We start from the raw sequence: 10860 nt of genomic DNA on the forward strand, positions 1-10860 counted from the left end.
CCTTAACTATTGTTGACACCGCAAAATGGTACAGGACTTTTCGACTCAGTGTAGTCTGTTCTACACACGCACGAAATATTTTGCGGTCGTTACCAAACACCCTGTATACATACATATACACATATATATATATTATATATATACATATATAGAAATTGTGCTTTTATATACACATAGTTGTATATAATCGTACATACACATTTTTCGCAATTGACGTATATGTATATGGTAATACCAGTTCAAGAGGAATATATCTCAATTCTGAGATAAAAATAAAAAATGTTTCATATACATATGTACCTTTATTCTAGAAACGGCTTCCTCTGCTTGACACATGCGGGTCGACTTTGTCGGTTGACCTTCGCATACTAATTGTGTGGATCCTAAGTATCTCGCGCGGAACAGGACACCTTCGATCAACACTGATGGATCATCCAACAAGTCTGAAAGAGGCACAGACACGTACCATTTAGGATTTTTGAGCCCACGTGTATTATGAAGTAGTGTGCCAAAGGCGGCTAAGTGTTTGGAAGAACATAGGGGCAGTCTAACAGACGACATGATTATGGTATTCAATAATGGATCCTCTTGTTCTATTTTGTTTGGATCTTCAGTTAATATCCTCATATTATACAAAAATATAATTTTATGATTCAATAAAATTATAAAACTTTTATAATCTTGCTGTTCTCGTGACTACGTCAACTACTTTTTTTCATTTCTGTTATTATTAATATAGAAATTATATCGTATTTAATTTATTTTATTTTATTTATATATGGTATATATTTTATTTAATTTACGTATTTTTTATTAAATTTTTTAAATTTACGATACGTATAAGCACGACAAACGATGTATACGTTCAAAATGCACAACCACATCACATTGAAAGATTATGACACTTGTGAAACTCTTCAATACACTGCTTATCAATATAATTGGTGACTTTATCGAGGAATACAAATAGAGAAATGTAAATATCAGAACATCTCAAATCTCTGAACGTGATCTACAGGTACACATAATAAATTTAGAGATACATCTTGATAAAACATATCACGCGTATTAAAGCACTGTTACATATGAATAAGATAGAAACATTGGATTATCAAGAAATATTATAAAAGCGACAAGTTATATTGTATCTAATAATATTAATTTTGAATTATAACTATTTTTAATAATAATTGCAGTAATAGTATAATAATGTGTACTCTAAATATTATAAAATCTTATATGTGTGTATATGGGCGTGTGTGTACATATACATAGTTAAAATAAAATTCCGTTTATCCGAATATGTTGAAGAACTAGACAATTTCGATAACCGAACTGTTCGAATAACAGAGGCTCACTAGCTCTCTCTTCTACCAGTACTTATTAGCTATTCCGATAATAGGAACTAATGTTCTGAAAACTGAAGTCGAACTCTTATTATCCGAACTATGGCGCTATAATGTGGATAATGAGAGTCAGCTATGAGTTCATATTTAGAACGAAATACTTCATTTTTGCAAACTTGAAATGGAGAATGTAGATAATTGGACTTCTATATGTATGTATATGTATGTGTAGACACATGCGCGCACGCGTATATATATACATATATATGCATATATATGCATATAAAGAGTACCTACCAGCAAACAATGATTAGAAGCAGATGTCAAATTTATATATCCGAGCAAGCAATAGAGAAAGAGAAATATTATATTAGCATTATAATATTAATAAATAAAATGGCTAAGAAATACAAAAAACAATTATATTGATAAAAATGCAATCATACCTTCTTTGTTTCTGCTCTTTTTCTTTCCCTCCTTATCCTGCAAAATAGAACAGACGATGCATTTTGCATGATAGTACAGATAAAACTTTGGCGAATACGCTCGCAATTAAATCTTGTAAATATGATATATGTAATCTCACTTAAGCTATAGAATGTGCTAATCATGCAGCAACTGCCACATAAAAAAGCTAATAAACATTAACATATCCCTATTTACGTCTAGAAACAGTTATAGTAACATAGTAATAATAATCATAGTAATAATAATCATAACATAGTAATAGTACAGTAATAGTAGATAGGTATTAAATGCTACCGCAATTTTATAATCTCTTCCTTTTGCGAAGCAATAATTATATATTTATAAAGCACAGAAAAAATGAGTTATTCTTAATTATATATTAACTTTTAAGATATATGAATTTAGAGCTTAAACCAGAAAAAATATCATATAATATATACATATATATATATATAAACAAAGTTTAAAAAATTACGTTCATATGACTTTTTTCTTGTTTCAGTCTCTAGATCCTTGAGGTATATATAATTAAAAATCATCCTATATAAAGCATTTCATTATCATTGCACTATTTGTGGATACGGAATAATCTAATAAATATATATATATATATATACACAGGGTGTATCTATAATAACGTACACTAATCACACAATGCTATTCCTAATAAAAAACTGAGTCCTCTACCATTTTGCAATTTTTGCAATATTTTTTGTAATTAACAAGATGTTAATTACAAAAAATCGTTGAATATTGGTTTTCAATAGTTTTTTTACTCAAATACTATCAACTTTACAGAAAAACTGCTAGAGATAAAAATTGTTTATTTTCTTCTCATAAAGTTATGAGAATTTTTTAAGAATTTTTTAATACCCTATTTTCTCATGTTGGTAAAAATAAGAAAATGCAATACTAAAAAGTTGATAAAAAATTCTGAAAAAATTCTTGGAGTTTTATGAGAAGAAAATAAATGATTTTTGTCTATTGCAGTTTTTCTGTAAAGTTGATAGTATTTGAGTAAAAAATTATTGAAAACCAATATTTAGCGATTTTTAGTAATTAATATCTTGTTAACTATTGCGAAAATTGCAAAATGGTAGAGGACTTTTCGACTCAGTTTTTTATTAGGAATAGCACTGTATGAATAGTGTATGTTATTTCAAATACACTCTGTATATATGCCATATTTTATAAATATAACGTAATATTTCTATTACAAATTAAAATAAGCATAATAAGCGGAACTATAAAGAAAAATTCTAAAGCAATAAGATAAAAAAAAGTACCTTTTCTTTTTTTAGAAAAATCAGCTTAAACATTTTTATCAAATATTACTTAATTATATAACAAAAACTATTTTATTTTTCTAGTAATATCTTGAAAATAATCTTTATAAAACTTATACAATAACTATTATAAATAACGTGTCAATAATTATCAAATATCTATGTTATTATTAGAAAATGCAATTAAATTAATAGATATAACGTAAATTATATATTTAAGCTGATTAGGACGTATTTCGTTTAGCAACAGAAGGATAGTACTATCATGCACCAATGTGTGCTATTTTATTTCGCGCAAGCTCACTAGAAATATAGATATCTATAGTCATCTAATAATAAAACAGACTCCGTGGTAGCATTTGAAAGGGCACCTTTTTCACCTTGTTGGATTCCTTGAGGCTCTGAGGGGATGAGGGGGAGTTTTTGACTGGGGTCTTCTGCGGACTCGATGTAGGTTGCGCGGGAGTGGCTACTTCGCACTCATTAGAAGACGACGATTGTATAACAGACACTACAAGAGGAGGGGAGATCGAGGCAGACGTCGAGGGTATGGGCTCGGAAGGCGCTAGCGTTTCTATCGGGGCAACACTCAAAGATTTAGGAGGGGTTTGTTTTGGAGTAGCGACTTTCGCATTCATTGGTGGTAACATAGTCCTAGTCTTAGGCTTCCTCCACCCCTGCATAACACCAAGATGATATTAGTAGAACACCGATACCATCGAATAGCACAAAATACGGGAAAAATGTAGATTATTCGTATCCTTTTTTTTTTCTTGAATTTAAACGCATTAGCACCGTCTCAATATTACCTAATAGGAAGTTGTGAATATGTATGATACAATATATTGATAATACAAGTGTTGTAACTTATTTAATTTAGTCTAATTATCCTTATTTAGGAAATAGATTACTAAACAATGATTAATAAGAATAATACGACGGAACGGACTATTAAGCATCGAGTATATGCTCACCTTATCGTCGTAAAATCCTTGATCGTCCGTTCTTTGTTGCCCGAGCAATCGATCTGTTTCAAGATCGGTATCCGCTTCCTCTTCGTCTGGACATTCCTCAATTTCCACATCAGCTTCGTCACCTATATGACGCGCATCAGATTCTTCGCTATTGCTTTCCATACAGACTCTCCGCCTGCCATCCATTATACTGCATCTTAGTTAGATGCGTTTATACGCAACACAGAGGTATCCCAAAGGGTATCCCAAACGTATATTCGATGTCATAAAAGGAGAACTTTCATAGTGGTAAGTAAAAAAAAGTACCAAGGCAAAATAATAGACAAATTTTAACAATTGGAATACCCTTATCCGCATAAAACAAAATGTAAAATACCTTGGTATCCATATCGGACTAACGCTCGGTTCCGGTGGTTCTTCCGATGGTGATTTCACAGGTAGAGCTTTAGTCCTTTGTAAGGCCATTCTAATATCTTTGATGGCTGCTTCCACCTCTCCACAATTTACTTCTAAAGATACACTTTGTCGTCCTTGAGGTGCCGGCGGCGGCGGCGTGCCCAGTGGATCCAATCCATCGAGCTGCAGCTCGTTCGTGTCGTACGAATTTTCCTTCTTCGCGACAAATAGATCAGGAGATGTAGTCTTCAACGTGTGTAAAATATCCTTTGTTACATTTAGACTAACGTCTTTCCCAGAGTCATTCTCATTCGTACCTAACATGTCGTTACGAGTTCTCTGTATGATCTCTTTCTCTATCTCGTTTATTTGCCGTTTCATGAGCATCACAGTAGGATTATTGTTGTCAGTATCGCTCGCGTGTCCACTAGACAGACCATCTTCTAATACCGGCATACTAGTGTATATTCTCAGGGAATCCGAATTATTCCCCAAATCGCCGACCGATCCGAGAAGGCCACTTGCTGGCATCAATTCATTATCCATCATCATGAGGGATACCTCGCTGTCCAAGTCGCCGCAATTACTGTCACAGTCGGTTGTCTCGGGGCTTAGTGTAAAATTACGCGAGTGTCCCACTTGCAAGCCAACCTCAGTCTCTCCAAGATCTTCACTGCTGCCAGTACCTACTGAGAGGTCCAAGAAGTTGTTTTCATGTTCACCTGTCTAAAGAACACAAAAAGCCAAATGTAAATATTTACTTCATAATACCGTAATTACTGTTTCAAATGTGGAAAAGTTTTTCAAGCAGCTACACGGTGTAACTTTAAAAACTGTATCTATAAATATAGATTTATATTTAGAATCTATGTGACTACTAGAAGAAATATAATTTCCAAACATTTTTCTTTTTAATAATTAATACTTTAGAATTGTTAAAAACATAATATTTGCATTAAAAGTATTTTTATTTATTGCATCTAACTTTATAATGCATAAATAAACATTATTAATTTTATATAAACTTAATTAATATAGAGGGAAACAAAATTAATGCTCTCTATACAAAAATAAAAAAACATCAAAATATTTTTTTATTTTGACAATATACAAAATAAAAAAACATCAAAATAATGTTTTTTTATTTTGTATATTGTTATACTTACATTTTGCGGAAATTCTGCCCGTTGCTTTTTAGGAGATTCATGTACCATAACCTCTTCTGTTGCGGGTGGACCACTGGCTAATCGTTGACCAACATATGCACTTCCACCTTGTCTTCTTAATTCATAATCAAGATCCTACAACAAAAAGTAATTTTTAATTACAATTTACAAACTCCTAGTTTGTTCATTATGCATGCATATATCTTCTTGGATCAAATATCTGCTCGGATTTTTTTAACATCACTAATCCTTATGAAATTTTCTAATTATGAACTTTCATGTATATATATTTATTTGACATACATTGTATAGATCTCATTGAAAAGAACGAAATATCTCATAAACAAATATTTGTGAATTCTTTTGAATGTTTCAGCAAAGACTTACCTGGAAAGGAAAGGATTCTATATTGTTTTCCTTTTCTTTTGTCGGCGCCGGACACTTGAAGAATTCTTCTAACACTTTCCGTGTCTCTGAAAATTCATATAAATAGTCGAATGTGCTACCTCCCGGCGAGACAAGACTGCTTATATTATCAACAGGCAAAGTCGATGGTTTTAAAGAATCTTCCTCTTCCTCTTCGACCTTTGGTGATGGAGATGAAGGATTTATAGGCTGATCTTCAATGCTAATATTTTCTATCACAGTCTTGTCTACTACGATTTCGGCAGAAGTATCTTCCTTCTTGGAATATAAAATACGAAGTATTAGAAACTGTTAAGCCATTTGATACAATATTTCATAAATGATATATCTTTTTACCTCATTATGATTTGGTGTTGTTGGCAATACTCTTTGAGGGAAACCAGGCCTCGGTGTCATGTACATTGAAGGTGATGATAATAAGCTAGGAAGCTGTGTATTTTCACGAACTCCATAACGTCTCGGGCTGCCAGAATACTGAGCGATTGGTAATTCACCAATTACTCTCGCAACTTTATGATTACGTTCTGGAGAAGGAGAATCTGCTTCGCAATCGCTCGCTGGCGTAACAACCTACAAAAGTGGAAGATTTATGAAAAGTTCTTTCCAATTAAGCAAGGCACGTGTTTGTTATGCATATTACTTTGAAAAATTCTGAAGTATTGCGATGATATGCCGTCGTAGGACTAGGAGTACTTCCAACGCTGGAACTCGGTGGTTCCGGTGCAATACGACCTCTTTGCGAATCGTCTGTCTCCAAATCTAGATTCGTCGTCGTAACTTGATTCGTATTGCTCGACGCCAAATCCAGTCGCAATCCCTGCCAATTGTCATCGATATCGTCGAATACCACAACTTCGCCGTCGCTGACAATAGCCATACTTCTCGCGGGTGTGTTGTGATTCGATTGATAATCTACGCAGCTCTTTGGTAATCCATAGTCCAGATCGGTAATACTTTTTGGTACGGTATATTCTACATTATTGCTATTCAAGATTGAATCATAATTAATTATGCGATTGCTGTGGTTGCTTTTAGGAGAGTCGTAATCGAGAATGGATTTCGTAGCGTTACGTCGCACCGAATGTACCTCGGAGGCAAACACGGTCTCTGTCACTTCTCGATTTGCACGTTGCTTTCTGGTTTCACCGCATCTGAAAAGATTACAATAATTTATAGAACACAGGAACGTTATAGACAATAGAGTTTTTGTAAGATAAATGAAACAGAAATTTAATTACCGACTTCGTAGCTCCCATATGGTCTGCGAGTTAGGAGACTTATTATTCTTCTTAACAGACAACTTATTATCAGTTTGAATATCCTCGTTATTTATGGAATTTGACGCAGCTAGAAATCGCGACTTTCTAGCTGCCACCTTCCCTCGGCTCTGCGAGAATACCTCTCGGCCACCAGCGATTTCTATAATTCTGCAGGACAACACAACAACTGTTACATACTCGTGACGATTTATATGACTGCAAAACAGTCCTAAATTATACGTTGATCATTTTCATCTTATCTTACTCGAACTTAATGCTCGTCAAAGTTGTTGATGTTCACACGCATAAAATTAATACTCCGGTAGGGCTCAGGTTCGTTTCTGTAACTTCTTCCATCGAATTCAATATATTTCAACATTCAACCGAAAGCAGCTTTCGAAACAGATGACTCACGGATACACGGACAAAATATTCTACAGCAGCAGCTCATATTTATAAAATCATCATCAAGCTCGGAGCGTTATAAATCTCGACGTCAGATTCAACGAGGGCAATATTTGCACAGCATATTATACTGTATCGATAAGCGACATTCTCTCCGTTGCATCGTCAAATTGTGCACGTGGACGATTATAAGTGGCGAGTTCCCGAAACTCGACGTCAGAACAGACAACACCTGACAGGCAGAGTTAACCCCAAAGTTGACGCGTGGAGTACTTCGTGTTTTGCATTCCGCGATTACATTTAATTCGACGCGTTTGGTCGGACCGATTCCGGCCTCACGCACAATCGATCATTCTTAGGAGTAATACGGCCCTGTCGGCATCTGGAATGCTTTATTGAAAAATGTTCATCGAGTCCGCTGGCGCGGAGATCACGACGACAAAGCGTTCACAACCGTGTGTACGTACAGAGAAAACGGGCGCGACTTTTAAGCCCCGTAATTCCCGTGGCGCCCATTTGGATGCGCTCCCGTCGCGTCGCCTTGGAGCAGTTGGAACTGTTGGAACGACTCGGTCTTATCTTCTCGACGATTTACAGACCAACATCGGGAAGAATCAATGACGGATCAAGACCGACCGCGGGCCCCGAGCCATCAACAAACTCCCTCCCGCTGAACATAAACTGACAGTGAGTATTTATAAGTGTATTAAGGATTTTTTTCAGAGGAGGAAGAGGAGTTTTTATCAATTTGTTATCATATAAATAGCAATTTTTTGCGTCAATAAATTGCTTTTTTTGATATTTTAAAGCTTATATCTCCTTCTCATTCCCAGTTTTAAATGGGAAAAATATTAGATTTTGTTAATAATAATTTTTAATCATAAATTTTGGAAGAGAAATTTTTGATCACCAAACTCCCCCATCCTGAATATATTTATATAACAATATTTTATATCAATGTTACAATTTTCTATTCAATAATATAATTATTATGTAGGTATAGCACGTGTTATATATTATACTTGAAATTATTGATGATATTGATATAATGTTCTTGTTATATATAGTTTGTTAAATCACTTTAATCAATTTTATAATATGCTTAAAAAAATAAATTCTTTTTTTAGTACATATTAACTCATTCAGTACAGAACGTGCAGCAATATTGTTGCAATAACGCTGCAATATTGCTGCAACATGCATTGTTGCTGCAACTTTTGTGCTGTAGAGGAATGAATTTTTTTAAATTTGTAATAAATATATTTTAAGGTTGTTATCAAGAAAATATTCTTTGCTCAAGATAACCGTTACTTAAAAGAAAGAAAGTAAATTGAGTAATCTTTTCTTAAGTAAACTTTTCTTAGGAATAGAATGATATTTTGTGTGTGTGTGTGTGTGTGTGCGTGCTCTGTGTGCAACAGTGAATTTCTCAGAACATTTAAAACGAAGATAAATCGAACTCTCTATCGCTAAGGTGCATATTGGATGTTCAGCGGAATATAAGCTAAAAGTTTAGATTTAAAAATCCGTCGGATATATCGGGTAATTCTGATCGTATGTTGCGCGCGTGAAGCTTCGCCAATAATGGACAACTTCACGGGATAATTTGAAATTATCGGGTATCCCCGTTCGTCGACTATGCCCGAGCAAATACGGATCGAAATACGGAACGACGGAAATATCGGAAAATAAAAGGTACTCGTTCGTCTATCTACATACGGATTATCATTGTCAATAAGCGAGCCGCTTTTCGAGTGCCAATCGATTAGTAATGACAAACCGATACCACACCGGAGGTTCCTTACAACTTGTTTCATTCATAAAAATATTAAAGTTTCTTTATCTAACTGCACGCACTTTTGGGATAATAGTTTCGCTTTAGAACAAGATTCAAAAAGAACAAGATTCAATATATATTAGGCACCATTAGACGAAAAAAACTATTTTGTTAAAAGATATAACATTTTACGGGATACAGATCTGAAAATAATTTTTTTGGGCCATCAAAATAATGGTTATTTATTGAAAACTCAAACTTGTCGCTACAATATCAAAATTTTTTGCAGCATTATTCATTATTTTCTAGTTTCCAACATAATGATTTTAATGGTTCAAAATTATTTTCAGATCTGTATCCAACTTTCAGCAAAGTCGTTCTTTCCATGTGAGCGCAAAATAAATATAAGGCTTAACCCTTTCATATTCGATTTCTTTCAACATCTAGTTTGATTATTTTCTGGACGCGAAATTGAGATTAAAATATAAAAATTCAAAAGATATAAAAAAATAAAGTATTTTCAAATTCTGATGAAATGTATACAACGGGAGGTCTCTCAATGCGAAAATGGTATATCAAACCATAGAAGGTCTAAAATAACGAATTGCCAATATAGCGAAAAATAAAATATTTATAAATTCCAATAAAAGCTTGTATCAAGACATTTTCAGAATAGCAAAATATAGATTTAATTTATAAGACGAAAAGAAAAATATAACTGTAAATATTAATGAGAACTGTGTAGTAAGAGCCAAAAGTTTTCAGCCAAATTTGTATCGTATTTCTGGAAGTGCTAACTAATAAAATTGCTATATTCCTTTATCATGGAAATACAAGAAATTCAAATATTTTATTCACACATATACTACAAATATCGTCAGAAATTTACAATATCCGAGTATTTGAATAATCGTTAATCATCGAGCGAAAGTAACATTGCGCGCTACGCCAAACTTTTCACGATGATCCGAGAAATTTCGAAATATTCTACGCAATTAACTTTTTACACTATATAATAGTATTTATATATTTTAATATTTTTTTTATTGGAGTTTAAGCAAAATCCTTTTAAAATGAGCCCTGCTCATCAACTCTAATGACTCAACATTTTTATCAGAAATGTGATTTTTTAAATACGTTGGAACATGTCTCACTGAACACGAAAGGGTTAAAGTTGAACTCTGATAAGAAACTGGCGCGACTTCGCTGCAAATCGCGAGTAGTCGCGAAATATTATTGCCGACGAAGACGTTCCGTCGCGAGAAGCCACGCCTAAAAAAAAGGGGGGGGAAAATATTTGCCGAACGCGGATTACACTGTCGCAGGCATATTGACTTGTTTGCTATACATCGAATAG

At 33.7% G+C, this 10860-nt stretch overlaps 1 protein-coding gene across 2 annotated transcripts in view; it reads right to left on the reverse strand.

Moving 5' to 3' along the window:
- The window catches only part of LOC108725186 (uncharacterized), a 37687-nt gene that overhangs the window by 6596 nt on the left and 20231 nt on the right, over positions 1 to 10860 (reverse strand). Inside the window, exons 4-13 of one of the 2 annotated variants that reach the window (XM_018452037.1) lie at positions 7301 to 7489; positions 6703 to 7213; positions 6399 to 6632; positions 6024 to 6320; positions 5637 to 5771; positions 4451 to 5196; positions 4075 to 4264; positions 3472 to 3777; positions 1793 to 1829; positions 301 to 443 (exon numbers count right to left, since the gene is read on the reverse strand). In XM_018452037.1, coding sequence (XP_018307539.1) covers positions 301 to 443; positions 1793 to 1829; positions 3472 to 3777; positions 4075 to 4264; positions 4451 to 5196; positions 5637 to 5771; positions 6024 to 6320; positions 6399 to 6632; positions 6703 to 7213; positions 7301 to 7489 — 2788 coding nt within the window. The remainder of the gene's footprint in view (positions 1 to 300; positions 444 to 1792; positions 1830 to 3471; positions 3778 to 4074; positions 4265 to 4450; positions 5197 to 5636; positions 5772 to 6023; positions 6321 to 6398; positions 6633 to 6702; positions 7214 to 7300; positions 7490 to 10860) is intronic. The other variant, XM_018452038.1, reaches the window with a different exon arrangement.

The sequence above is a fragment of the Mycetomoellerius zeteki genome, unplaced genomic scaffold (genome assembly GCF_001594055.1).
Source record: "Mycetomoellerius zeteki isolate Tzet28-1 unplaced genomic scaffold, Tzet1.0 scaffold328, whole genome shotgun sequence".
In the NCBI taxonomy this organism is placed as follows: domain Eukaryota; kingdom Metazoa; phylum Arthropoda; class Insecta; order Hymenoptera; family Formicidae; genus Mycetomoellerius; species Mycetomoellerius zeteki.